Genomic DNA, 27,607 nt, shown 5'->3' on the forward strand with positions numbered 1-27,607 from the left:
TAGTAAGTGTTCTTTCTCCCTTTTGTCTTTTCTTCTTGCTCTTGACAAGAAGTATTATACCCTTGCATTTAAAAGAGCAGGATGCAATGACTTAATGTCCATAATTGTCAACAGTAAAACCCTGGCGCACAGACTGGCTAGGCACTGGCTTTCAAAACAGCTTTTTTTAATATTCTGGAGATTGCATTGTATCTTCAAAGTCCTGCACTAATTTTTCAAAATAAAACCAGAGACCAATACCCCTGAAAAGTTAAAGGGTTGTCTAAAGCTTCACCATTTAAATCATCAGTTAGCCAGAGTAAACATAAATGCCTAAAACTTTTTTTAAAAAAATTAACATTCCTATGTCAAATTAATACTGAATATACTAATGCTAATCATGATAATCAGTCACTCCATCTTGGTGCTGTGACTTCAGCAAGATATGGCCACAGTTGCTTATGATGTCATCAGATGTCATCACTGAAGTCAGCACCTCAGATCATAAGTGGTGGAAGATTTAAGTCAGAAGTCTGGTGGTCACAGCTTCCTGATCTCAAGACCACGGTTCCCACTTCGTTCATCCTGGAGACACGGTCAGAGCAAGATGTGACTCATGTGCAGCTCATGACTCTGGTTTCCTTACTACAGGTCCAGTGGGGCAGGAGGGGCAGTGTGAGCCCCTCTCTCATCCCCAAGTTGGAAAGGAGACCTGGTCAAAATGCTTTCCTGGTATTTTGGGGGATTTTAGGAGCAGTTTCAGAAGTAATATAATCTGAGTAGCCTACAACACCTGCACTGAGCCATGATGTGTTTACCCAGAGCCAAAACAAAGGCTGCCTTGCTTCAGTATCTGAACTGAAAAAGGAAGGATTTTTATTATTATTATTTTAGGGTTTTTTTGGATTGAAAGATAACAGCAATAATCACAGCAACAAAATAATTAAATTAAATGATTTTTTTTTCTCATTTAGATTATCCTAAGTTTCATTTCAGCCTGCAAATAAACACTTTGTTTCCATTTGGCTTACTGACTTCTTTAATATTATTTGTGTTTTTGATCACATATGACAGTTTAAAACAAAAGGATACCATTCTGAATTTAGAAATTCTAGTTAGAAATGTCGAGAAGAACTGTTCTAGAATTTCTAAACGAGGCCATCTCATTTTTAAAACCCTGAAATGAAATACTCTGTTGAGCTCAAAATATCATCCCCTACGTTTTTCTGGCTAGAGAGGCAGAGGCTGAATCTATTGGACAGATTTGACCCTATTTTGCTTCAAATTTTTTGAAACATGATTTTCCAGAGGACTTGCTATGTGCCAGAAAGCAGCATTTGTAACTCTCATGGGATGCCTTTCTCCGGTTTCCAAACATCCTCCTTCCCTTAAAACTGCCGCCCCGGTTCTGGGATGCCAAGGCATGTTATGATATGTGTATAACATCTCTACTCTCCTGGCAGAAGCATCAAAGGAAGCTAAGCAGAGCCAACGAACACAACTCCTGCTAGGAAAGCAATGGACTTGGGAGAGGGCATATGATGGGCAGTCTGGAAAGCGTCTGTTTTTCTTCTGTGTAGCACAAAGGCATAGAGGGATTCAATGAAGAAAATCTTGTTGACTTCACGCTCATGCATGGATGGAATAACTGGCAGCCAGCAAGCAAAGGAAAAAGCTGTCACAGACGGACACGGATGATCAAAATCGAGCAGTAATTCCAAGAGCAGTGAAGGTGATATGCTGAAGCGAAATGTCCTGGAAAGAGCCCTTCTGTCTGCCTGATAGGGGCTATCTGTCTAGGTATTTCCACCTCCCTACTACTGTAGCATCTGAGTGACATCAGAAAACATAGAGAACAGTGAAATCTCTGTAGCTCAAGGAGGGAATCCAAGATATTTGCATTCATTACCAATACCCTTTACCACAAAAAAAAAAAATGCTCGAGTATGTTAATGTTTTCAGAAAAGACCCATTCCCTTGCAGGAGCAGAGCACTTTTGATGGGAACAAAGGGACCGTCTCATCTTCAGACTGCAGAGATCTGCGCTGATCAAGGCCCAGGCAGTACATGCATGTCCCCAGCAAGGGGCTTTAGAGGAATAAGATCTCCTGGACAAGAAGCACTGCCAGAAAGTGAGGGAGTAGAGCAAAAAGGGGAGTTGAGTATGTAACATGCAATGGGCTGTCCTCCCTTCTTCCATGAGGCTTTCACCATGGTAAATCTACAATCTTAGGCCAAACTTGTACCAATGTTCTGGAGTGCAAACTGAGGCTCAGAGCACCCCTGGCTGCTTTGCACAGATGCCCAGACAAAGTGTGCAGCAAGTCTGGTTGCCAGTTGCCACGACCTCTCTAAAAAGATGATTGTGACTGCTGTTGGAGAGCTGCTAGCACACAGAGCTGACTTCTGACAGCCTGCTAAGGGTGGCCATTCACAGTAAGATTCTTTTACTGTGCTTATTTGGAGATTTCTAATGTCTGGGGCTGGAGACATAGGGAACTCCTTGCTGCTGGCGGACTGTCTGCTGCAGGGAACAAGCAGAAGAGTGCAAGTGATCCCATCAGTCACAAGCCCTAAGGACTTTTTGACTTGGGCCTGGTGGAGAACAGGGAAAGAAATTCTCTGGGTTTTCTAGGACCAAGGCAGAAAATTAAAATAGTCAGCTTGAACGTAGGTTGCAGCTCACCCGCTCCTTATAATCAAATGCATTGGATTGGCCAGAGACCTCCAGAGAGGAGGCAGCCTACATCAGAGAATCAAAGGCCAGAAAACCCTCTAAAGATTGAATTGCTTATTTTTCAGGCAACAGCAAGCAGCTAATGGGAGCAGCTTGAGCAACAGCTGTGAGCAAAGCATTGGCCTTCCCATGGCCCTCCCTATTCATGCAGAGAGACACTGCTCCATCTCTCAAAGTCATTCCAGCTTTAAAATGTCATTGTTAGCAAATGGGATATGCTTGCTCCTGCTGCTCTCTGAGGAGTACTACTACAGCCTAAAAGGTTAATAAAGGACTGTTCAACAGAGATCCCCTAAAAATAGCAGCTGTAGGCTGGATCTGGGAGTGACAAGGGGGCACCTGCAGTACTTGCAAAACAGGACCATAACTGGTCTGGAGCACACAAAATTCTGGCTGCTCTGGATCTCTCCATATCCCACCACTCTTAGATGCAAGCCTATGGAGACCTGCTCAGAAGAATGTCCTGGATTCATTTGTGAAGCTGTATCTGAGGCTTGAGAGAGACCTGAGCTGAACAGAGGAATATGAGCCAAGAGCTACTGGGCTGTGGCAGCCACAGCTCTGACAGAGCAGACATCTGCTGTCCTGAGCCCACCCTTGCACACATGAGCACTGGGGTGAGATCCCATCTTCATTCATGTGTACAGGCATTGCCTTTTCAAAGATGAAAGAAGTCCAGGCTTGGCTGGCACCTGCTGTCTCACCGTGGAGCATCCAAATCAGTGACCTGTAACCTGCTGCCTCTGAGCCATAGTCATGCTCTACAGCTTACCCACAGCATGGCTGGTTAACTAGTCCCTCAGACTCCAGCTTGGTGTGCAGAACTGGTTCCTCTGGGCACCCTGAAGACCACTTAGCATCAGTGAAACAAAAGTGTTCCAGAAACACCTGCCATCATCCTGTTTACCACTTGTGGCTCAGTAAACATGACTTCTTGCCATCTTTAGCAGAAGACCACAGGTTTTGCCCTCACTCATCACCACAGGGTCTCAAGCTGCTCTGGGCTGGCTATGGCTGTTGCTGTGATCACCAGTGTCTGGTGGCCAATGGCCTCCTGCCTGTTCAGCCTGAGCTCAACACCAGGAGCGCTTGCAGGGCCAAAGAATGCCCCCAGTTCCCCATCCCTGCCTGGCAAACAACAGCCCCTGTGTGACCCATGCTGGGGGCTGGAGCTGGGGCCAAGCAGAAGGGGACCAGCAGCGGGGAGAGGAGGAGTAAAAACAGCCCCAGGGGGATCCACTACTGGGGAGGAAGAAACCCCACTTCAAATATCATACTCCTCCTGCTGAGGACCTCAGAGTGGTGACAACTCACAGTGACAACCCCATCTTCTGCCAGAGGAAGACTGGAGCCTGTGACCATGGGGTCTGGAGAGATGCTAGCAAGGCGTGGCAGGGGAGCATCATACCAGAGAAAAGGTGAGATACTAGAAAAGATTTTCTTTTTTTCTTTTTTTTTCTTTAAAATAATTTTAACTATTAATGAAGATTTTCTGTACTAATAATCTGGACTATTATTAGATTGTTAAAACATTAATTAAGCAAGCTAATTTTTGCTCATAACAAGATTTTTAATGAAAATGGAAGGAAAAACTTTGTGTGCTCAGGATTTCAGCGAAGTGGTTGGAGGCTGAACATGTTCAAGGATGATGGACAAACACAATTACAGGTGACAAGGGCCCAGGAGACCTTGTAACAAGAGCTTACCATGAAATAGTAGAACTGTGAAGACCTGGCCATGAACTCCGGCTTACACTCAGCCACACAGATCTCTACGAATCCAGCGTGCTGGCTGGGCTTGGCCTCCCCCATCTCACACACTATCCTGTGGAGAAAGCACAGATAAGAGGTATGCTTTTAAGGGTGGTTTGGCAATCTGGGTAAGTTGATATTGGAGCACACAACAGTTTGTACTACTAGGGAATGGCCTGCAGATTTAACCCATCCTCTACCACTTTCAAATCCAGGACCCAAGTTCTCTAAAGAGTGGTGATCCATGGCTGCTTGCACTCAGTGGAGCAAATGCTTAGCTGTTGTCTCACTGTGGAGAATCCAATAGTTTCACTTAAATACATGGAGTAATGCTGTGCTGAGGTCTGGCCCCAGGTATTCTTCTGCCCACCAGATTTAATTCCCTTCTCTGAGCATCCTACAGCTCTACAGCTTAACAAATGCTCTAGTGCTGGGTTAAGTTGCCTCTCAGGACTATTATCCCACAGACAGGAATTTTAACCACCTGTGGAGGATGTTATGCAAGAAACAGGGACTATGTCTACAGGTGACCAAAAGCTCTTCGTAGTGCATATGCTGTAAGGATCATCTACACACGTAGTTTAAATACAGTAACAAAGGGATAATCAATTCTGACACTCTGAGTAGGGAATCACAGGCATCTTCTTTGCACTGGAGTGGGGGGAACCCGTTCCTAAAAAGAGCAATAACTACTATTAAGTGCCTGTCACTCATTATCCACCACACACCCAACTTACTGCTCTGCAGGGATGTACCCTTCTGCCAACGGTTTGCACTCCACTCCAGCCACTTTGACATGAGACGCGATATCTCTGAACTCCAGCCCCAGATTTTCCCCACGGATGGTCACTTTGGTCCCTCCTTCCCGAGGGCCTGTCACTGGATTGATCTAGAAGAAAAACAAGCCAAGAAAAAGAAGAATGATCAAACTATTTATGTAAAGGCATCAGCATCTCTCAGTGAAAGAAGAGGCAGCATCAGGACCACTTTTTGACCATGAGAGACGCCAGAATTGTGACTGCTGAGCAACTAAGAGAACCCAGCCTACTCTAGGCTCACACTGTGGGGTCCAGCTCCTTCACAAATATATCAGTTACATTTCACACATGGCCGAAGCACAGAGTATCCAAAATTCTGCCTCAGATCTCATCTCCTCTCTTTCGGGTGCTTTCAAAATATCCAGAGATGAGGAGGAGATGTTTTCAAGGTGGGAGAATGGTTTTCTGGTAGTGCACTTGAGCTTTCCAATTTCTAGACATGAGCCACAGAAATGCAGAGGGACACGGTGGGAAGAAATGGGAGCAAGAACACAAAAAGGACATAAACATCTTCAGCTAGTTTCTTGTAAATCCTAAATTCCCAGTCCAAAGCACAGGGAGTGTTCGATCTGTTCTGGAGGGAGAGATTGGTCATGCGTTACAAACTCGGCTGAAAATGTCCATCTGAAAAAGTAGCTGAGACACAACAGAAATGGAGTGTCAGATTAGGTACAGAATAGACACAAGAGAGTAAGTATCCGAGACAAGGCAGCAACTGTAGTGTGCTAACACGTATTTCCAAAAGAACACCAGCTGCCCTGACTAGGGAGCTGGGGCCAGGGGAAAGGAAGGCATGGGAGGATGGACAGAGTCATTTGTACGGCTGGGAGCTGCCTGAACCCCAGCATGAACTAGATGGCTATCACAGTAGTCCTGGTAGCTGGTGTCCTGACATTTGCCCACCTCAGTCTGGACCATCACCAAATCTTAGCAGGGGTCAACCTCTGTGTTTCGCTCAGCAGCAGCTCTGTTGGATAGCTGAGCCAAAGCACCATTTGGACACTGAAATTCACCTCTTGACACTACACCAGACCTGCACAACAGCCTGATGTGAAGGCCACAATCATCCCACATCACACACACACAAAGAACGTGTGCATGTTCCTCCTACTGTATGTCCTTGCCCTAGAGGTGTATATCTCCATGCAATGTTTCTGGCATACGTGTAGGGGATGTCTAAATGGTAAAACCCTCTATACGTCCTCTGTCACTCTTCTTTAGAGCTAGATGGAAATTAGCCTTGGAGATGTATCCTGGATATTAAGATAACACTGAAATCATGGGGCGAACCCATAATTATCTTGGTTCTGCCCTTCCAATTACTTACTCTGCCCAAATGCTTTGCCATATGACGGGCTTATTGAAAGGGGCTTCGAATGTTGCTTTCAAAGGGTATTCCCTGCTGCCCGCTCAGGATGCCATGGCTGCCATCTGCCAGCATTGGCACGGCTCACTCCACACAGAAGTGGCAGGAAGGAGGAATTCCCCATCTGAGGTCTGTACCCATCTAGCTGAGAGCCCTGCCAGGCCAGGGCTGGCAGCTAGACCCTTGCATAGCAGTCTGGCTGGCAGAGAAAGCCCAGGCACTGGCATGAGTAAGGGCTGCTCTTGACTGTGTCCCAGTGCTGAGTCTGGCGCCAGTGTGAGCCTGGTGGTGGCTAATTGCAACCAAGAAAGGCCAATTTTTAGAAAGTCCATCTTTAACAAATGGAGAGACATTCTGGCACTTCTGGAGGATATTTTGTTTAAAGATGTTTGATTTTAGGTGCCATAAGCCACCTCCTGAATGAGTGTGGCTTTGCTTTGACTGTAGAGTTAACAATTTAATAACAGATGATTGCAGAGGGCTCTTAGGCTTATACTGGGTCCTGTTCAGTTTGGTCGTATAGACACAGCCTCTGTAACACAAAACCCACAATTACCCAAATCAGGAACCATGAAAGGAAGAACAAGTTTGAGTCTTTCCTTCATAGCCAGCCCAAAGATAATGAGCAAGACATAGCAACCCTAAACAGCAACATATGTGAGCAAGACATAGTATTCCCAAAAGCTGGAATGAGCAATTTCTGTTGTCTCCACTCCACACACCAGACTAGCACTTGCAGTAATGGGCCCTGATTACTTCTGAGGTCCCAATGTCCACAGCAACTTCAGCCTACACAGAGAAGGCTCCAGGCTCAGACTGGGTCAAACAAAATCTCAGATCCGAAAACCCAGTCAAATATCATTTGACCTGACAAAAATCTAAATGTGGCAATATACTCCTATTCTGAAAAAAATCAACAAAATATTTAAATCCTAAAAAGAAAATACCATAGAGTATCATAGAATTGGTAAGGTTGGAAGGGACCTCTGGAGATCATCAAGTCCAACCCTCAGATGAGTGGCCCATATGGGGATTGACCCCACAACCTTGGCATTATGAGCACCATGCTCTAACCAACTGAGCTAAACCTAACCCCGTAAGTATTGCTTGCTCTGTTGGCCAGCAATCGAACCCTTACCAAAAGCAAGGAGTATATGCCAAAAAAATTACTGTGAAACAGAATATCTCTTCCTGGAGAAACTAATACTAATTTTTTGTCTTAGTTGGGGACTTGAGACTGATAACTTCAACTATCTTCAATAAATGACATTTTTGAAGTATTTTGACTCTGAAACATTGCAAAATATGTATTCAAGCAATGTTTTGCTATTTGAAATGCTTGATTATTTCAACTAATCCTGGCCTGATAAAACTAAAACATTTCATTTGAATGATACCAGAAGGTTTGAATATATCACAGTATACAATACAATTCAATATTTACTCAAAATAAAAAGAGAAAGATAAACCACAATTCTCAGATTTTATTTCAGTTCTTTACGTATTAGACTTGTTTGTAAAAACATTGATCCCTATAAAATATTCTTTTTTTGTGGTATAAAACCTGATATCAAATGTTTTTTTTTTAACTTGTTCTAGTAAGGTAGCTCTCAAGTAAGATAGGTGTGTGGTTAATTATAACTCGCCTATCCTTGAAAGAGCTTGCTAGTCTGGGAACACATCTTCATACAGTGCCAAGAGAGGATTTCTTGCTGATAAAGCTAATGTCATTCCTCTAAAAAAAAAAAAAAAAAAAAAAAAGCTGTAGATGTAGAAAGGAATCCCTTACTAGTAAAGTTCTTTTATTCATTAGAACTGGAAGCAAGTTTGAAACAAAAATTCCATGTGAGAACTCACAGAAACTCAGGTGGAAACTTTGTCATCCTGGTTCCCTCTCTGTTTAAAGCATGAGGCTTTGAAAAACTCTCACTATGGCTCTAAAATTGTCATTAGGAGCTTCCCAGGGTGAAGCCAGCACAGCACCTCTGAATATCCACCTCCCCCTTCAATTTTGCAACTTCGAATTTTTAAAGGGCAGCTTCAAAGTACACTTATTTTATTTTGTTAAAACAAGAAGACCTGAGATTCTCCCAGGGGATGTGTGGGAGATTTTTTAACCTCAGCTCGTCACGGTCCCACAGATGCATACACAAAGGAAAAGGTGTTGCTGTACTGTTTTCACATCAAGAGAGAAGGCGCCTGTTTCTATCACAGGTGCAAAAACGTGGAACGAGACCTGCCAGCTCTGGAGAAGGAAGCGCGGGCAGGGAGATGAAGGCTGCCAGGAAGCCTCAACTTTCTCTTTTGGATACGGAGCTATGACACTGCATCACAAATTACACCCTCCCTTGATACCAGCTTAATGCTACATCTTGTCAGTCCTAAAGAACTTTTCATAGCCAGGCAGGTCTATAAGTCCAAATTCCACTGAGCGGTAATATAAATTCAGGAGCTAGTAAATAACTACAGGTTGTGGGAAGCTCTGTGCTGGGTGCACACGTATGCCTGTGTAAGTGTGAATGCACATGTTCTCTCTCCTCCTTCCTCTGCACAGATATTTCCCTGGCTGCTCGCCAGAATATGCATGCTCTTACCAACTGCTCCAGACATACCATTAGCTGCAATATATACCCAGTCACTTGAGATTACTTCCATGCTAATGGCTCAGAAAAAGACTTTCAAAGAGCTACTTATGATTGCACCAGACAGTTGGAATATTTCATGAGTGAATATTGCAATGATCTGTTAGAGCTTTGGGAACTGTTGGAGGAAATGCCAGCAGAATTAGAAGCATGTCCCTTCTGGACCATAAAGGACGAGAATTAGTGGTTTTCTCTTCATAAAGAGACTGTAGTTGCAGGGTTTGGACCAGAGCATGGTAGGGAAATGTAGATGGACCTTCAGAACAGTATGCTACCGCATGTCTATGACTTTTGCTTCAGTTGGGCATCCAACATCTTTCCAATTCTAAATTCTATGAATCTATGCAGAATTTCTGAATGCCTGTCTGGGAGGTAGGAAAAAGATTTGAAGGACGTTTTCTCTCAATTCCTCCTAAGTTTCAAGTTCTCAAAGCTGAGTTTTAGGAATTAGCCATCTGTCTGCCTCTGGGTTTGGTTTTGCAGCTTAAGATGGTTCAGGTAGGTTCAGAATTACCAGCCACAGATAAGTCCAGGCATGGTAGAGGCCAGCACGTTGGAAGTATCAGAATGAGTCTGGAACTCAGTAATGAAACTATGAGAGTACACAAAGAAAAAGGTGTTTCTTTGGAGATTCATAGACTGCAGAAAGACTAGTTGAAACATGGTAAGAATGGCTTCTTTCAACGGCATCTAGGAAAATGTACTGACACATTGTGTAGGCCGTTGACTCATGTCCCAGGGGATTGTGGCAGAAACTCTGAGACCTTGCTCTCTCTTAACTGTAGATACGTGACATTGTGCCCCTGACTTTGAAGGCCACCACGGACTCTCATTCCCAAAGGTGCCTAGGGCCTTGCCTGACCCAGAAGAGCCCAGCCCTGGCCTGCCCTCATCAAACAAAAGATAAAGCAGAAAACTTAACCAAGAACATAGTATAAGAGGGAACGCCCCAGCTCCCTGCAGATTGATGACTTACATGGGTGATCTTGGGGTTGGTGCATTTGCCTTTGGTGCTGGATAGCTCCAGCCACTGGCTGTCCTGGGCCGGGCAGTGTTGCTTCAGTGTGCACTGGTTCTGCCCCTGGCACCAGCCGCACTCGAAGTCCGGGTCGGCCTTCAGGCACAAGCCGCAGCTGTCACGCATTGCCCCACACTTGTATAGGTGCACTGTGGGGACAGGAAAACAGAGAGGATCTGAGAGACGCAGATGGCATGGGGGAACGGTGGGATGTCAGAGGGCAGAAATGAGGAGCAAGCCATGGGAGAAATGACCACAGAGGAACATGTGCTGGGTTGCCCATACCTGGGACAGAAGGAGACCAGGTGACAGGAAATCACAAGCTTGTATCATCGGTGAAGCAAACTCCCCTTGTCAGAGTCCTGCCCTGTGCAGGATATTTTGGGAAGCTGAGAGCAGAAGGAAGGACATTGCTACGGGCTGTGATCTGGAGATCAGGAGGCAAAATGCTTGGGCAGTGACTTTGCCTCAGTCCCTTTTCTTTTTTTTCATAAAATTCCTGAATAATGTCCACCGACACCTTAAACAGCCTCAGCCTCAATTCTCCATTTTAAAGTGAGAGTGGTAAACCTGGTCCACTCAAAGCATGAACTTGGCAATAGGGATTTTTTCTGTTGCACAACTACCCAGAACGTAGTATTAAGGTAATGTCTTTCAGGTTTCCCCCCTTAACAGAAATCCTAGGAGCTAATAATAAATCCAGAATAGCTCAGTATTAGGGTGAATCCAGGGATTTGCAATCAGTCTTTTTCCTCTTCTTCTGCTCCAGAAAATCAGACTAGTTTACACTTTGAAGTACTAAGTTGATCCTCCTCTAATACAGACACCAAAGATTAATGCTCCGCTCAGACTATGGCTGCTAATATGTGATTAGAAGCAGTCAAAGCCTTTTCCAAATAAAGCTCAACTATTTTGCAGTCCTCCTACAAAACAAGACCTTGTTATTTATCCCTATTTTACAGATATGTAAACTGAGGCCTGGGTTGTACGGGGAACTGATAGCAAAAGTCTCCTCCCTGAGGCTGAAAGCAGCAGAATTCAGGCTTTCAAATTGTATCTTTTCTACACGGTTTGTGTGGGTGTTGGTAGTTTTCATTGTGAAATGGGCGATTTTTGCTTTCTGTTTTGGTATGCTATGTCAGTAGGTGGCTAAAGTCTTGTCTGTGATTATTAGTACACACAACTCAAAAGCTCGTAGGCCTTGGACATTTGTACTGAAAAGCACTAGCTGTCAGTCAATACCGCTATTTCCCTCTCAGATTCAGCAAGTTTTAACTAATACTCGAAAAGGCTTGGAAACCTATTTATTTCTCCAAGTTGGGTGCAAAAAAAGCTTGCAAAACAGCTGTCAATCACAGCATGCTGCAGGCCTCCTAGATGAGAGTCCCACAGTTTGCTGTTACAGAGGATTCCCTCAAGCGCACAGAGATGCTCTGCTTGCAGTGGTCCCAATGACTATCTGCAGACATATTGATGGGCTTTGTTTAATTTAGTCTTTCCTACCAGCCCGGCCCAGCTGGTGCTGTCTTTAAAAGAGGTGACTTCCTTGTTTCTCAGAAGCAGGGTGCCTCAATTTAACTATGCTTTGAGGGATGCTGGTCCTAGTCCTGCTTCTACCCTTCTTCTCACATAAAGCATCCTGCCTCTCTGTCTCTATTTTCCAGAAAAAAAAAAAAAAAAAAAAAAAAGGGTCTGCTTGTTTAAGACACTGTCAAAATCTCTATCAGGTGTTTTTGCTTACTCTGAAACACTACATTTATGCTAGTAAATAAAGCAGCCTAGGAGCCATTCTCTGGCCATGGACCACGTGGTGTGGTTCCATGCAGTACTGCTACATACACACGTCTAAGCTCTATTCTTGCTCTAAAACATAATGGTCTCATATAAAGTATTTACTTGGGATGGCCTGTGGTCACTGCCACTTTCCAAATTTTTCCTAGCCATTGTCTTGGAGAATGTTAGTTTGCAAAACCCACAGTCATATGAAGGACATGGGCTGCGCCATACTGTTTGCCTTCAGGGGCAGAGAGGAGTCTCAAGCCTGTCTTATTTACTAGGATAGGTTTAGCCCCAAGGAGTCACAATTTTAGGGAGAACAGCGCATGACCTTTTGTAGATATTCTAACTCTAGCTAAGCATGGGTAGCCAGCTGTAACCACACAACTGGCCACCTCTTGAGCTGTGGGCTGAGTGTGTAAGGAGCTTGCTTCTCCCTTCAAGAGGAAGAGAAGAGAGACAGGTAAGTGAACAGGAAGCATGCTCCATCAATGCCTCTGGGGACACGGGAAGGTACTCACGCTTCAGTTCTGAAACATAAAGGGGAGCCAGCCAAGGGAAAGACACTACGGAGCTTGGTTCCGGGGGAAACAGAGAGGAAGAGGATCACCCATGGGGAGAGGAGTTGCCTCCCATATTGCTCTCCAGCTTCAGTGTGGCATTGGTGGGAGTCTTATCCAGGACTCCTCAGGCTGAGGGTGTGTGTGAAATGGTTTAAGGACAGGTGAGAAGAGCTTGGGAGCACATGAAGGGGAGAGATAGAAAGAAAATGGAAAAGAAAGCAAAAAATAGAGAAACTCTGAGAAGTAGCAACATGAGAAGGAAAGAGTGAAGGTCTGAGCTGTAACTACAGAGAGAAACCAGGAGGAGAAGGAGCCTCGGGAAAAGCTGCCATCTCCAGCAAAAGCGCTTGTCTCAGGGTCATGGCTGGAGAAGCAGTCACCACTTTGAGAGAGGCATGTCAGTCCTCTGCCATGCATGATAATTGAATGGAGTGATGCTCTAGACAGGAGGTGGGTCTCAGTCATTTGCCATTATCATTATATTTCATTCAGCCTTTTCCCACTGGCAAGCTGTAGCCTTTCTCTACCCGCTCTGCCTTCCCCTGTTCATTACCACATGGCCTCTAAGCAGACAGTGCCCAGTCTCCTGGCATGTTAGCTTGAGGAGCATCACTGCAAGAAAAATTAAGAGAAGGAGAAAGCAGGAGAAGGGAGGGCAGAAAAACAAGACACAAAAATGTGGGGTGAAGTAGAAGTCATGAGGGAAGAGGGAAATAAATGAAAGAAGGAGGGCAAGTCACATTTCGTAGGTGCTCATAGAAAAGGGGGGAAAAAAAGAAACACAGAGCACAAAAAAAAATTAGTAATTTGCAGAGTGCAGAGAACAAGTAAGCACCAGACAGCACAGGGAGAAGGTGGCTGCTTTGTTAAGTATAGAGAACGATGTGGCCCGTTGCTAAGGTTACCGCTTCCAAGGACAAGTTGAAATAATTCTTTACCTTTGTTCTGTGCTGGGTTGTCAATGTTGAAATTCCCGTTCCACACAACCGTCAGCTCCACCGGCAGGCTGTTAATCTCCATCCCTTCGTACGAATACTAGCAGTGGGAGAGCAAAAAAAACACACAAACTAACATCGTGTGCAGAGATGGGGAAGGGCTGAGGGAGCAAAAGGTGGTACCACAAGCTCTGAACGGGAAAAATTGACCTATCACCTGCCACTAGCTGCAAGAAGCCAAGGGAAGCTCTCAAATTTGCTGTTCTCAACAGAGCAAGCTGTGCCCCTCTCTCAATAGTATACAAGTGCTCCCTATTAGGTGAATATTTGGTGATTAAAGCACATTTGCGTGTGGTGGGGCTCATCCTGGAAATATAAATTTCAGCTGTTGAGCACATCTCTGAACTATATTATATCAGCTCTTGAGTGTGTGTCTGAGGTGTATAGGCTGTGTTGAGGATGTGCTATCCTAATATGCCTGTGCTGTAGATGCTGGGTGTACATATAAGGTTATCAACACTAGTGTTATTTTCCAGAATTCTTGGAAGCTGAGTGAGGTCTCAGAAAACAGGAGTGGAACATGGGAAAACCTTAACGGAGGGGAGAATAGAGGTCCAGTGTAATTATAGACCTGTCAGTCCAACTTGGCTTCCTAGAAATAAAGTACATCAAATTATTAAACAATCAATTTATAAGCACCTGCAAGATGATAAGGTGATAAAAATCAGCCAGCATAGATTTGTCAAGAATAAATTGTGTCAACCCAATGTAATTTCCTTCTTTGACAGGCTTAATGGCTTCGTGGATAAAGGGGAGGTGGTAGATGTGATTTATCTTGATTTCAGTAGAATATTTGCTACTGTCCTTCAGGAGATTCCCATAAACAAACTACGGAAATACAGTGTAAAAGAAGCCACGATAAGGCATATGCATAAACTGTCAAAAAAATAGAAAAAGAAAAAGAATACACACATACACACACACACACACACAAAAAAAAAAAAAAAAAGGTAGCGTAATTCATTGTTGGATTGGGAGGGTGTTTCAAAGGGAATTTTGTCCTGGGTCTGGAATTATTCAGTATTTTCACTACTGACTGAGATGACAGGCTCCAGACTATGCTTACAGAATTTGTGAATGGCACTGCGTTGGGAGTGGTTGCAAGAATATCCAAAGCCAGGGTTAAGAATTCAAAGTAAACTTGACAAATTGGAAAACTGGGCCCTAATCAACAAGATGAAATTCTATACAGACAAATACTAAGCATTCTTCAGAATGAGAAATCAATGCAAACAGTATCAAGCTGGAGTGGCTGGCCAGTGCTGCAGAAAAGGATCTGGGGACTACCGAGGATCACAAGCAGATTGTGAATCAACAATGCCATATTGCTGCCAAAAAACAAGCAAATCTCATTTGGAGATGCGCTAGTTCGAATTTGCTACATATGTAAGCCCCAGGAGGCAATTATTTTTCTCTAGTCGGAATCAGAGAGGCTTCAGTTGGAGTAGAGGATATCCAGTTTCCAGTATTATATATCAAGAAATCCATAGAAGTCTTTGAGAGAGTTAGACAGACTTTAATATATTTTTTCAGGCACAGTCAGTATTCAGGCACTGTACAAGTATTCTGCTTAATGAAGATTTCGAAATGGGAGCAGATATCTGGAGGCCCTTTCCAGTCCTCCACATTGAGAATCCTCTGACACATGGTGCTTAGTATATTTTTTCACATAAATTTTGGGTTCTTATAGGCTAGTTCACACTAGATTCGTCTACTGGCCCATCAGATCCTGCTGCCCTCTTCCATCAATGGCTTCCACCCAACTCTTCACCAAAAGCCAAAAAGTCCCGAAATGGGAGAGGAGAAGAAGCATCACAATGATGGTTGCTGAAGGCAGAATGGGAACAAGACAAAAAAGGGGAGAAATATTTAACGCCTCCCTCACTGACTGCAGTACACTTAAGGATTTACTCCTCTGAGATCAGGAGTCTCCCATTCTGCAGGGATCTGAGGCAGAACAAATTTCTGCTCTAAAGAAGAAGGTGCTTTTCCCAGTAAGGGACTAAATTCAATGATCTGTCTGGTTAGGCTGGGTATGTCTTAGAGACCACAAAAGAGGTGCCCACCACTGAAACTCAGCCTGGTTTTCCACAGAGATGCCAGAGCTCCGAGCCTTTAGAGGCAGGTTCTGCAACCACTAATTGCCATATAATTGCAGAGTAAACCATCTGTGATGATTTCTGTCCATTACAGCAGAGTGAGTGCTGGTTGGATAGCAATTTCTCTTTGGACAAAGTAAACACAATTAGCCAATAATCTGCAGGACCCTGTGATTACAATGTAGTTGTAAGGTACTTATGGGTATATGCTTCGCAGTTGCCATGAAAGTAAAGAGCAGTCAAAGGTTGGCAGAGACCCGTATGGCAGGGCTATACCTGCAAATCTCATTCAGTATTAGCATTTTTACGACTCTTCTTGATGTCACTGCCAGTAAGATGCAAGGAGATGCAGAGACGCTTGGACTCACAACACTGACTTTTCACAGCACAGCTTTGCAGAGCTGGGAGCAAGGATCGGGAGACTGGAGTGGGAAGGAGACACTTGGAAAGTAGAAGATAATTAATCTTCTGCCACTCAGGAGCTTTGCTAATGTCTATCTCGCACAGCATTTTGCAAATGCTGATTGAAAACAGGGAAGAACACGTATACCAAACCCCTGGTCAATTTTAAATCACAAGTTAAGTCAGCAAGTGCCCGGAAAATGCTAATTTCTGCCTCAATAGATCCCCATGTGTGTGTGCTGGGATTTAGCTGTTAGCAGAGCTTAGACAGGGCTGCCAAGCGACAGGCAGCTGGAGTCCCCTGGAGCCTCTCAGCCCACTGAGGATCGAAGTGCCAGCAGCAGGAACCCAGCTGGGATTTCAGATCTTATCGGTGGCCGTGGGGGCAAACGCATACTCGACTTGTTAACTCATCAAACTTGATCCAGAACTGGAAACGGATGTGAGGGAATAAACAGTGGGATCCCCATGGAAGAACTCTGTGGATGAAGCCAGGTGGGATGGGAAAAAGGATGCTCATATTGTCGTGCTTGTCCTGCTCAGACAGAAATTGGTCTGTATTGCAAGGAAACAGAGCGATTTGCAAAGTGACAGCAGGTAAATGCTGCATCCTGTTCAGACCACAGGAGCCGCCAGTCCATTGTGGTCCCTCTTCAAAGCCCTCTGAGCTCAATAGGAGTCTTTGAAAGGGATTTGCTCAGCTTTAACAATAAGATATAAATATGTTTCGGAGAGAAAAAAAAAGAAAAAAAGAAAGAAAAAAGACGTATTGATCTCCAGGATTAACAGCAGCACATCCTGGTAACTTCTGCAAGGAACATTCACACCATTAGGGATATGTCTATGTGTTGCCTTGTACAATTTTCCCCAGCACATGCAAAACTGCTCAGAAGACATAAATCTGCCCCTTAGGTCAACAAAATTGTAGGCAAATTGCAACCTGCGAATCAGAGCAATTGCCCAAGGACAGGCAGTGAGACAGCAGCAGAGAGCAGCTGATCAGCAGGTATCTCTGCCCCTCTCCTGACACAGACACAGAGACACTGCTCCAGTGTCTGCAGCTGGCAAAGTGCTGCCAGTCAAGGAGATATGTGTTTAAATACATTGAGAGAGACAACACCGGGACATGGTGGACGTGGTCTTTGTTCACGGGTCACCAATTGTGCCTACTTGCACATATTTCTGTGTAAAATCCTTGCTAACCCTGAAGCTGTAAACTCCTCCGGGCTTCTCTGGATATACTGTTACTACAAGCATCCTTCATTAGCAAAACTCAGCTGCACAAGCATCTGAGCCTCACAGTGGTGTATGCTCAGTGCATGCTACAAGGAGTTTATATCATTAGGCAAAGCCCTTTGGTAGTTTGGTTTGGGCATGATTAGAGCAATAAACCAAGAGCACTAACACGATGTTTACCCCTTGTACCTCCAACATTTCCAAGAGCAGGAAAACATCTACAAACCAGCAGTATTTTAGTATTATTTCAGCGTTGGTCTGTTTTCTCTGACTGCACAACGAACTACTTTTACAATTTGGGCCTGGGGATAGACCTCTGTATCTGACTCTGCCACCAACCTACTGTGCGACCTGTGCAAATCATTTAATCCCCCTGTGTATCAACTCTCCAGCCATAAACTGGAGGCAGAAACCTCACCCAGTAACATCAGCAATATAACCCATTTGCTTTGCCTATATCCCTAAGCCACACAGGACTCTCAGCTGTACCGTACTGCTTCCCACAACACACTGGGTCTCACAACTATGAGGAACTTGAGGTAAATTATCAGCAGAGCTTTCCCTGCTAGAAACCATCGTGCGCCACTTGTGTGCGCCAAGGCCAGGCGGGACCGCGGCTCCCATCAAGACACTACGTATGTCTAGTCACCAAAGCTAGTAATGGCAATAACCATGGCAATGCTCACACAGGCAGCCTCTTACCCCCTCCCTGTTCCTCGTGTTGAAGATTTGTTGGCTGTATCAACTGCCCTGGCATCTAGCGATTGCAAGCGGAGATGCCCCCAGTGCTTCCCATGGGGAGTTTGTCTTTGGCCTGACGGACCTACCAGTTCTAGCCATTCTTGCTGACGTTATCACTTATTTATTTATATGCCTCCTTAGTTCGCCTCCTTCTCATTTCCTCCCATCACTCTGTGTCCAGACTGTCAGCAGTGCTATTGTAAGTGCAATAAGGAATGGCAGGCAGGGTCTCTCTGAGTGATAATTGTGTGCCTTGGGTGGTGTGATAGAGGACCAAGACCACAGCTGAGACACTCAAACCACTTGACAAGAATAATAATTGTCCTGAAGCATGCTGCCTGCAGTGATTTATTGATGTTATCAAACGAAATATCTCCAAGAAATCCAGGGAGAAACACAGAACTGGCTATTGACTGGATCAAGCCCCTAAGCATCATCAGTGCTGGATATGACATTACAGACAGGCAGTCAGATAGGCTGATCTCACTTGAGTGTCCTTAGAACATCTCCTAACTGAACCTGGAGACATTTAAAAAACTCCTGCTAAAGATGGAAGGACTTGCTCTGATCTCAACTACCTGTATGTAAATCCTGAACAACTATGCAGTCAAGAGCAAGAGTTAAGGCTCTTTTTCCAACCCCAGCCTATATAAATGTAGGAAAACATCTGCATTCTGCAAGAGTTATTCTGCAAGATTTGAACCTGAGCTCAGCAGTGACTACTGTATGATCAGGAGTGGGGAAAGGAGGGGGCTAGATCTTGAGGCTTTTGGAGGAAAACAAGCCAAGAATGATTGCTTAGTCTAGCATGCACCACCAACAGAAAGATCTGCTGGCAGAGTAGCATCCCTTTAGGGACGCACCATCATAACACGTCCTCCCACCCTCCTTTGGACCTTCTCCAAGCCTGCAATGCAGGTGCTACATTCAGTGCCTCATGCAGCAACTCTGCTGAATAAAAAGCTCTGTTGAAAGGGGCTAATTCAATTTGCAAACAAGCTCATAGAGCTGTTTCTAATGCCAGGTGACCCCTTGGAGCAGACTCCATGGCTTATTGTATGACACTGGCTCCAGACTGAATGCTAATTCTGACAGAGAAGGAAATAATCATAATGGAGATATACATATATATATACATCTCCTTCCTTATTGTCTGTGTCCTTTGCCACCTGCTAAGAATGAGGACTTCTCTATCCTTCTTTTCTTTTCCCTTTTCTTTCGTCTTTTGTCTGCGTCTCTCAATTCTCTTTCTCTCGTTATCTGCTTAATACTATTTCTGGGGGAAAAGAATAAGAACATAAAACATAGAAAATGGAAAGAGCAGAGCAGAGCAGAGCAGAGAGAAGAAGAGTTAACGTTTATGCCCAAATAAACCTCCTTCCAAGGGACAGGGGCCAGTCGGAGCCACCACCAAACACTAGGACAGACATCTTACAGACACCATTTAACAAGATCTGGGCTTGCTTTGGCATTTGCTTGATATCCAGCCCCGCTGCCCTACACAGTAGAGATAGCCCTGAGTGTTCCTGCATCAAAATAAATGTTATGGTCAGCCTAGTTTTGTTTCAGCCCTCAGGCTCCCCCCATCAGCAAATGCATCTGGAGGGGTGCACTGAAGCCAACTGCTCTGATCCCAGGTACTGGCAGTTTCTTGGAGCAAGCCAGTACCTGTCCTTCTTGTGAAGAAGAAATAAGTGGATGATTGAGTCCTCTTCTTGAGAGCACTGTCTGTCAGACCCACCACTCACAGAGTCTCAGAAGCATAAGGGACAAGTGCAACAAATGAAGCTAAGGAGAAGAGATGCCACCCCTGACTGACAGAGAGGTATCTCTGGGCAGGGCTGAGGCAGAAAGTTAGTGCATGTCTAAAAGCACAGGTAACATCATTACTTCTCAGAACCAAGCTCAGTTATTGGATACTGCAGACTGGGACACTCAGAGATCTCTAGGACTGTTAAGGCAGCCAGTCCACCTCTCAGCCCAGAAGTATTTAAAACTATTCTGCAATATCTCATGCTCCTGCATCCGTATCTCAGAGAATCGGTGACTCTAAAGGCTGGCTGCTTTCTTCCCTGCTACAGTTTTATGGACAGATACATAGACTCTGCCCAGATCCATATAATACTCCTTCAACCATAGACTTTGACCATTATAAAAGAAAACTGGGGAAAAAAATGCCCTCTTAAATTCTCAAGCCATCCATTTCTGTGAAATCCTGAACTTGGACATTCACAGAACACTAATCAATAATGAAAATAGTAGGGGAAGGAGAGGAAAGAAGAAACATGTATGAGACGGTAGTCAGAAAGTTGTCTGAAACAAGTTATAAAATGTATGAATTGCCTATAATCTTCGACATACTGCTTGATGCAGCAGAATATGTTATGATGGATTTTAACAAGAGCTGCCCAGCATGGAGTGGTGGAGCAGCAGTGAAGTGGCTAAAGCCTGTAATTAGCTCTTTGACTAATAAATCATCTCATAACAGTAGCAATGAGGATGACTTAAATGAATATCTGGGAGATCTGAGTCTCATGGAAACCTCTTAAGAAACAGTGCTAGGACGCCATCGCCACAAAATGCACAGCTCCTGGCAGATGCTATAGTTCACCCCTGAAGACTGGCATTGCTATCATAACACCACTGAGATTCACTTAAACCCCCTGGGAAAGGGATTACTGGTCCTGCACTACAGATGGGGAAAAGGTGGTGTGCGGAGGCAAAGGAATCATCCAAAGGTCATACAGTGGGACAATGTCTGGGGGGGAAGGCTTGACTCAAGCCTTAAACATCTCACCCTCCTTTGGATCCATTACATGCTGGCATCGTCATGCTGTTTATATTTGTGGTGATGTCCCATCACCAAGTACTCCCATGCAACAGTGTTGATGGGAACCTTAGTCTTTTTGGAAGCTTCTCTAAACGTGTAACACGTCCAGGACCATCTAACACTGACTTGCACCAGAAGGTGTGGTGAGATGTGATTGCTTAGAGATTGGTGCAGTGCGAGTGCTTGGAGCTCACCAGAGGCTGCAGGAACATCATGCTATCACTGTGACACAAGGATGAAATACTGCAAAGAAATAAGTAGGCTGAGCCTGGAATAATGTCTATGGGTCAAGACTAAGCTGCTCCAGCATGGCCAAGTGCCGGGATCCACAGGTAGGAGCAACCACTGTATGTTACCACAGTCCAGACCTAAAGAGTGAAAGGGACTTTTTGCAAGCTGCTACCCAGCCCTCCCCGACCATGGCTGGAATGGGGCCAGCAAAAGGTAAAAGGAACAGTAGCACAAACTGACATCATCAAGACAGTGCTGTAGGCACTCCTTGGCCCTTGCATGTCTCCCCCACACGCCCCAGGTTGCAGGGCTTGCTCACCGATGTATTCTGGCACTGCACGCTGGAGCTGTTGAACCTCAAGGCAGGCACTCGCTGCTCGTTGCCCTGGATGTTCAGGATGCATTCATAGCCTCGCTGGCCCGACTGTGGCTGGGGCAGGTTCTTGGCCTTCAGTGTGATCGGCTTGATCACTTCTACCGGCACCAGGATCTTCTCTGCCTGCAGCAGCTGGGGACAGTCCTGAGGAGAGAGGAGACCACACCAAGTCAGCATATAGGTTTCTGAACCCCAAGCGGAGTCTTCTGATGCTTCTCAAAGTTCTGCCTTCACACCTCACTTCAACCAACTACAAAGCCTTTGAGCCTCCCCAGACTCAGCCTATTACAAGGGTATTTGTAGAGCATTTCCAGGAAGACTCAGATAAACAGATGAGGAAGGATTGCTTTTACAGACCATCCTTTCCCACTCCCTTTGCTCTGTCTCACTGCAATCCTTGAACTGCTGGACCCAAGGAAGCTACGTCTCATGCTTTTTTATACCTCCTCCATTAATCAACTAGTGGCAAAGCAATTCTGTTCTCTGCAGGGACTTAGCCCAGTCATAACACCAAGACATAAGAAGTGAATAAAACAAAATGAAAGTATAACTCCTTGCCTCCTCAACAACCAATGCACCCATTGTACAAAAGGCACAGTCCCAGTTAGCTCCAGTAAGACATGTTGTAAGCCACAGAGCCTTGGACATTTAAAAGAGAGTGTAATTTGGCTTAGAATGGGGTCAGAAAATTACATATGGATTCAACTCCCACTTATAAGCTCCCTCTTGTATAGGGGAAATATATTACAGTGAAATTTCTGGGTAGGCCTATTTCTAGTTATACTTAGGGTAGTATATTCAAAAAGGATCACTGTAGAATGATAACTAACATTTCTGCCTAAGCAGTAAGAAATGGCTCTTACCCATTGTGTGCAGATCCTCTGGAAAGGCCAGTGATAATTTTACAAAAAGAGCAATGCTAAGCGGATGTTCCTAACTCAGAGCCTCTTGGTGGATGATGGGTACCTCACACCAGCAGAATTTTGGCACCAAAAGCTCCAATGCCGAAAGCTGGATTCAAGTGATTTTGCACGGGTTTAGTTAAAGAAGCAAAGCACAGTTTCTTCATCGTACAATGGTGCAATGAAATCAGGTAACTGCAAGCTGACAAATTCATGTATTCTAGGAAGCTGTCAACCCATTAGGAAATTACTGCAATGTTGCCCAGCTAATCAAAGGGAATGTGACATAAAATGAGACGGATCCTTAAACAGCCCCTACACTGGGCTACAGACATGTACATGCTATGTGCGTAAGGCACAACACTTCAATCACTTGTCAGTATCTGACTGTCCATTCTTTTAAGTGTTTTTAACTCCTACATGCCAAGAAAATGCTTGTCCCCACATTTTCTTCTCTACATTGTATTTAACACACTACCTGCTATCTGCAGAGCACCACAATACCATGATGGCACAACGACCTTGTCTATTCCAGAGAGCAACACCATTTCAGCTTGTCCTGCCCCGTGATAAAACAAGCTCCTGAAGCGGCCCATGGTCAGGTCCATTCTGCACAAGCAGAGACAGCAAATTGCTGAAAGACTGGAAAGTTTAACCTGTAGATGTGGACAAGGGACAGGAGGAAGAAAAATGACTGATCCAGGGCTAGAGAGTAGGGAAAGCAACTGAAAGGCTTGCAAGTGGAATTTATGGCTTATGAGAGCCTGGGAGCTTGTTAGAGCAGATGGTGGAAACATCTTACAGAAGCAAATAGCTTAGGAAGATAAAGAAATGGATTAGACATGTAACATCTGCAGTTACGCTAACCAGGAATAGAATTACAAGAGCCATCAATCATCACACTGCGGGTGTGAGCTGATCCATGGCCAGGGGCGGGAAGAAAATCCAGCAACCACCCGGCACATAGCTGCTGTGAAGTCCAGAAGCCTTTCCTGGTCCCCCAAAGAGAGTCTGTCTGTCTAGGTGGGGATGCCAGACGGAACAGTCCTCTGGGCAACGTAGTTTCTCATTTGCACTTACACGGCAATGCTAACAGTGTAAGCACTTGACAGCTGCTGGCAGATTTGAATTTGCCATACCCAGGTTAATGCCAGCACAAGATCAGCAGAGACACTGTCACTGGAGCTGGGTGGAGGCAAATCAGCTTGGGCTCAGTGGCAACTTAAACTGTATTAATCAAACACAAGACCTAGCTTAATATGCTCTACCAAGAGCCAAGGATTCATGGGCCATCTTGCTAGCCTTGCTGAGTAGTATATGGATTAGAGGTGGCAAATCCATGTGGTGCAGCCTTGCAGGGAACAGTTTTACCAGTGTGATTTTCTGATGTTTTGAGGATGTTGGTGCTGTGCACCAGGTCACCAAGCAGTCACAGGTGATGAGTCCCCAGGAAGCTGAGTTACTGAGTAGTGGGCATTGCCTTATGCCCTATCATGTACAAGGCATGGCCAATGTGGAAAGAGGCTCTCTGACCCCAGGGAATACTTGAAGAGCTACACCCTTCTGCTGTTAGCAAAAACTTTTCTATTAGGGGATAGAAAAGTTCAGAGAGGACGAGACTTGAAGGTGTAAGGAGCCTTTTCCAGCCCTGGCATAATCTAAACCAGGTGATTTAGACCTTTAAAAAACAAATGGCAGAGGAAGAGGGGGATGGGCTATGTTAAAATGGGAGTGAGAGTGTCCATTTGCAATCATTCCAGCAGATATTGTGCATCAATGCACCTTTTGGGGCTGCAGGGCTTCAATGCTCCCCTGAATCATCCCTTTCACCTTCCTCTTCCAACTAGAGTCACACAGGCCTGCAATCGATGACAGAGTATCAGTGCAAAATCCAGCACAGGCCCTCAGCTGGTGCCAATGCAGAAAAATGTGTAAGTGAGATGCAGTATATGCCTTCTACATTGGCTCTGATTCTGCAGCAAGCCTGGCTGATGTCTACCTATGGAAAGGCCAGGTGCTCTCTGTGCCAGCTGTGGATTACAGAAGGAAGCTGGGATAACTTAGGACCATACTCCCCACCCAAAATGTCCTGGACTCTCTCTCTTCTGGTATAAGAACTAACTTTGGCAATATCTCTTTTTCACCCCAGCTATGGGGGTTGGGAGAGGAGATACCTTGGCGCAGTGGATCAGTGGGACCAGAAGATGGGAAAGGCCTATCTGCTACTGAGCAGCCGTTTCCCAAGAGTGTGCATTTCGCTTGATGTCTGTCAAACAGAAAAGCATCTGAAGCAGGCTGGAGGATGGAGCTTGAAGATAGTAAGCTATGTTACCTGCAGGCCAATCCCAGCTTTGCAGGCTGGTCTTTCTTCTCTAGTCTTACCCCTGTTCCCCCCACCACTGGTGCTGTAACCTTTCCGATAACACTTGTTTCAAGTTCATTAGCAAGCAGTGATTGCGGCAGCCCCAAAACAGGATTCGTTTGCATATAAAAAGCTTTACAGTGCTGTGAGGAAGTTCATTATAGATAATTGAAGAGGCAAGCGCCATAAAGAGGAAATCCTCCCAATGTGGTTTTATCTGATTGATCTAATGTTCTTTCTAATTGAAACAACACAAAAAAAAGGCAATTTCTTTGACTGAGGTACGGTGTAAAACCTCACTGCCCAGACAAGGCTTTGAGTTCAAATTCATACATAACACTGATTTTGCAGTCCATGTCAAACCCTATGCAAATACTTGCTGCAGTCAGCTTTAGGTGCCTGCTTGGGATGATATTTTTCAAGGCAAGACATCAACTTAACCGGAGCAGACTCTGCAGAAGGACCCTTAAAAAAGAGATAGCTTGGACATTCTCTAGCATAGACATTTTCTCTTCATCTTTTGTCTGCTCTGGACCTCACCTAGGCTGGTAGAGGACAGTCCTCACATGATATAGGGAAAGAAAATACACTCACTGCAAACAACTCTACCAAGGAAGAGCATCCCAGTTGCCTTCAGTAATTAATAAACAATTAGGCCTTCCTGCTGACTATAAGGGCAACTGATTCAGATTCCAGAGGAGCTAAAATCCAATTTAAAGTGTAGCAGGGCCACATATTTGAAAGCAGATTCTTGTTGATTCATACTGTGTGTAGTTTCATTCTATTACTTGAATGCTTTCAAATGAGTCAGTCCTTTAAAATAACAACCTCCACCTTTGCCTTTTACTTGCATCACCTCAGATCTCCAGATTTTGCCAGTTATCAAGTCATAGAGCTTTTTGAGTGAAAACATTGCATGAAATGTGCTGTACTCATTGGGTCGATGGTAGTTTAATTTTCCGTATTTATAACTCCTTGTAGAATACCTGCAAATGTGTTTTGCTGTAGCTTGCAGAAATAATGAAGTCTCAGTAATATGAGAACCCCCTTTCTCTTCTTCTTTCACTTACATGTTATTATCCTCCTCATTGCTGCACTTGAGTGAGTCCCCAATGAGATCTAGCACGAGGAGTCTGCTAAGAGGGGAACTGAAACCTCTCTGAACTTATGTGGGCTTAGCAGTGACCTAATTAGTTTGTTTCCTTTATGGTGCTCCGTACATACACAGTTATGAAGTTTGAGGATTTCACCATGCTGTTTTCTAATCAAAGCTGGATTCTGACCAGAAACTCTGGGTTATCATCATTTCCTAGGGATGAAGCCTGCAGGAATCTTTGACAATCTTGTGATATTGCATAAAGCAGGGAGAAAGTCTTTTGAGGTTTTGCCCAGACTTATTTTGTATGGTTCCAGGCTCTGTCACTATTTATGTCCAGAAGCATGAGTGCAAGTCTCACCATAGATTTTTTTCATTCTTCCAAAGGCAAATGGGTTTGGTCTATTCCTACATAGGAATAGATGAAACATCCTGGAGGGTCTGAGAAAATGACCTGTCCATCTATTAACAGTTTCTGAAGGATATTGGTGTCCCCGGTCAAGAAAGGTAAAATTAGTTGCTTATCAGTTGCTTGCCATTTTTGCAATCCTACCCTTAGCAATGGATTTGCACCTTTCTGTTCCCTTGCACAGTAGTTGTTGTCTCCACTCCAGATCAGACACAGCCACCCACACCTACTCTTCCATTATTCATCCAAATGCATCCAGCTCCACTTTGCTCCTGCCATCACATTCTGCTTCTTTATCCTCAACTTCAAGGTTTTTTAAGACTTTCCTTTGTATAACCCTCCTTCAACAATCATCTTTGTACCTTGTCCAAGTCATCTTGCCTGGAAGGAATATGCTTGCAAAGTGAATCTAAGTGAGGACGATATCTTCCTCACTCAAGTCCTTTGGGACCTCACACTGCCCACAAGAAGTAATCCTCAGGTTGTTATTTATTCATATATTGTTTGAGGAAAATACATATTTTTTTTTGGTCTATCCACTCTGCCAATCTGCAGTGTACCATTTTCCCTGCACCTGCTGTGGATTTTTCACCCTTTCATTTCGTGCTGTAACCAAACAAAGAGAATGAGATTTGAGAGACAGTGACTGGGCCTTTATGAAGATGTATATATATACCACAGCATCTGTATGCTCTGTTGTTAGATTAGACTAAAAATCATTAAAAACAAACCAAGCAAACAGTTTAGAGGGAGAAAGGAAAGTAAGGAGAAAAAGAGAGAGAAGAATAGGCAAAGGAAAAAAAAGAAAGTGTTTTTTTTTTTTTTTTTTTTTTTTGGTCTCTAACTCTGGAGGAATCAGATTTCAGCCAGAGGAAGGCAGGAAAAAAACAGCAAGTCAGTCGTTGTGAGGCAACAGGGACCGCCTGGCCCACGCCTGAACATCTCTCTCACACCTCAGCCTGGTCACCCTGGGTCAGGGCTGTGACACCGGCTGTTCAGGATCAGATGCTTGTTTAGCAGCTGCCCTGCATAGCTGCAAACAAAGGACTTGGGGCTCCAAGGCTGACAAGCTGGACCCTTCCATGAATCACTTTTAAACTCTAGCACAACTTTCCAGCCCCAGGATAATTTGGAGTATAAAACAGCAATGAGCTTGGTTTTCCCAAGCAGGAAGAGAGAGGGGTGAGTTACAGTCCACATTGTGTTTACATTATTACACTACTAATTCTTAGTGTCATAAAATTATACTTAAAATTTACACGAAAAGTATCGGGGAAT

The 27,607-nt window shown here is 44.5% G+C and overlaps 1 protein-coding gene across 1 annotated transcript in view; it reads right to left on the bottom strand.

Moving 5' to 3' along the window:
- The window catches only part of PLXNA4 (plexin A4), a 439,477-nt gene that overhangs the window by 78,409 nt on the left and 333,461 nt on the right, over nt 1–27,607 (bottom strand). The window contains exons 9-13 of the mRNA XM_085299727.1: nt 21,504–21,704; nt 13,589–13,685; nt 10,270–10,460; nt 5,205–5,356; nt 4,423–4,540 (exon numbers count right to left, since the gene is read on the bottom strand). Coding sequence (XP_085155853.1) covers nt 4,423–4,540; nt 5,205–5,356; nt 10,270–10,460; nt 13,589–13,685; nt 21,504–21,704 — 759 coding nt within the window. The remainder of the gene's footprint in view (nt 1–4,422; nt 4,541–5,204; nt 5,357–10,269; nt 10,461–13,588; nt 13,686–21,503; nt 21,705–27,607) is intronic.

The sequence above is a fragment of the Rhea americana genome, unplaced genomic scaffold, assembly GCF_003343005.1.
Source record: "Rhea americana isolate MKP2758 unplaced genomic scaffold, rheAme1 scaffold_1, whole genome shotgun sequence".
Classification (NCBI taxonomy): Eukaryota; Metazoa; Chordata; class Aves; order Rheiformes; family Rheidae; genus Rhea; species Rhea americana.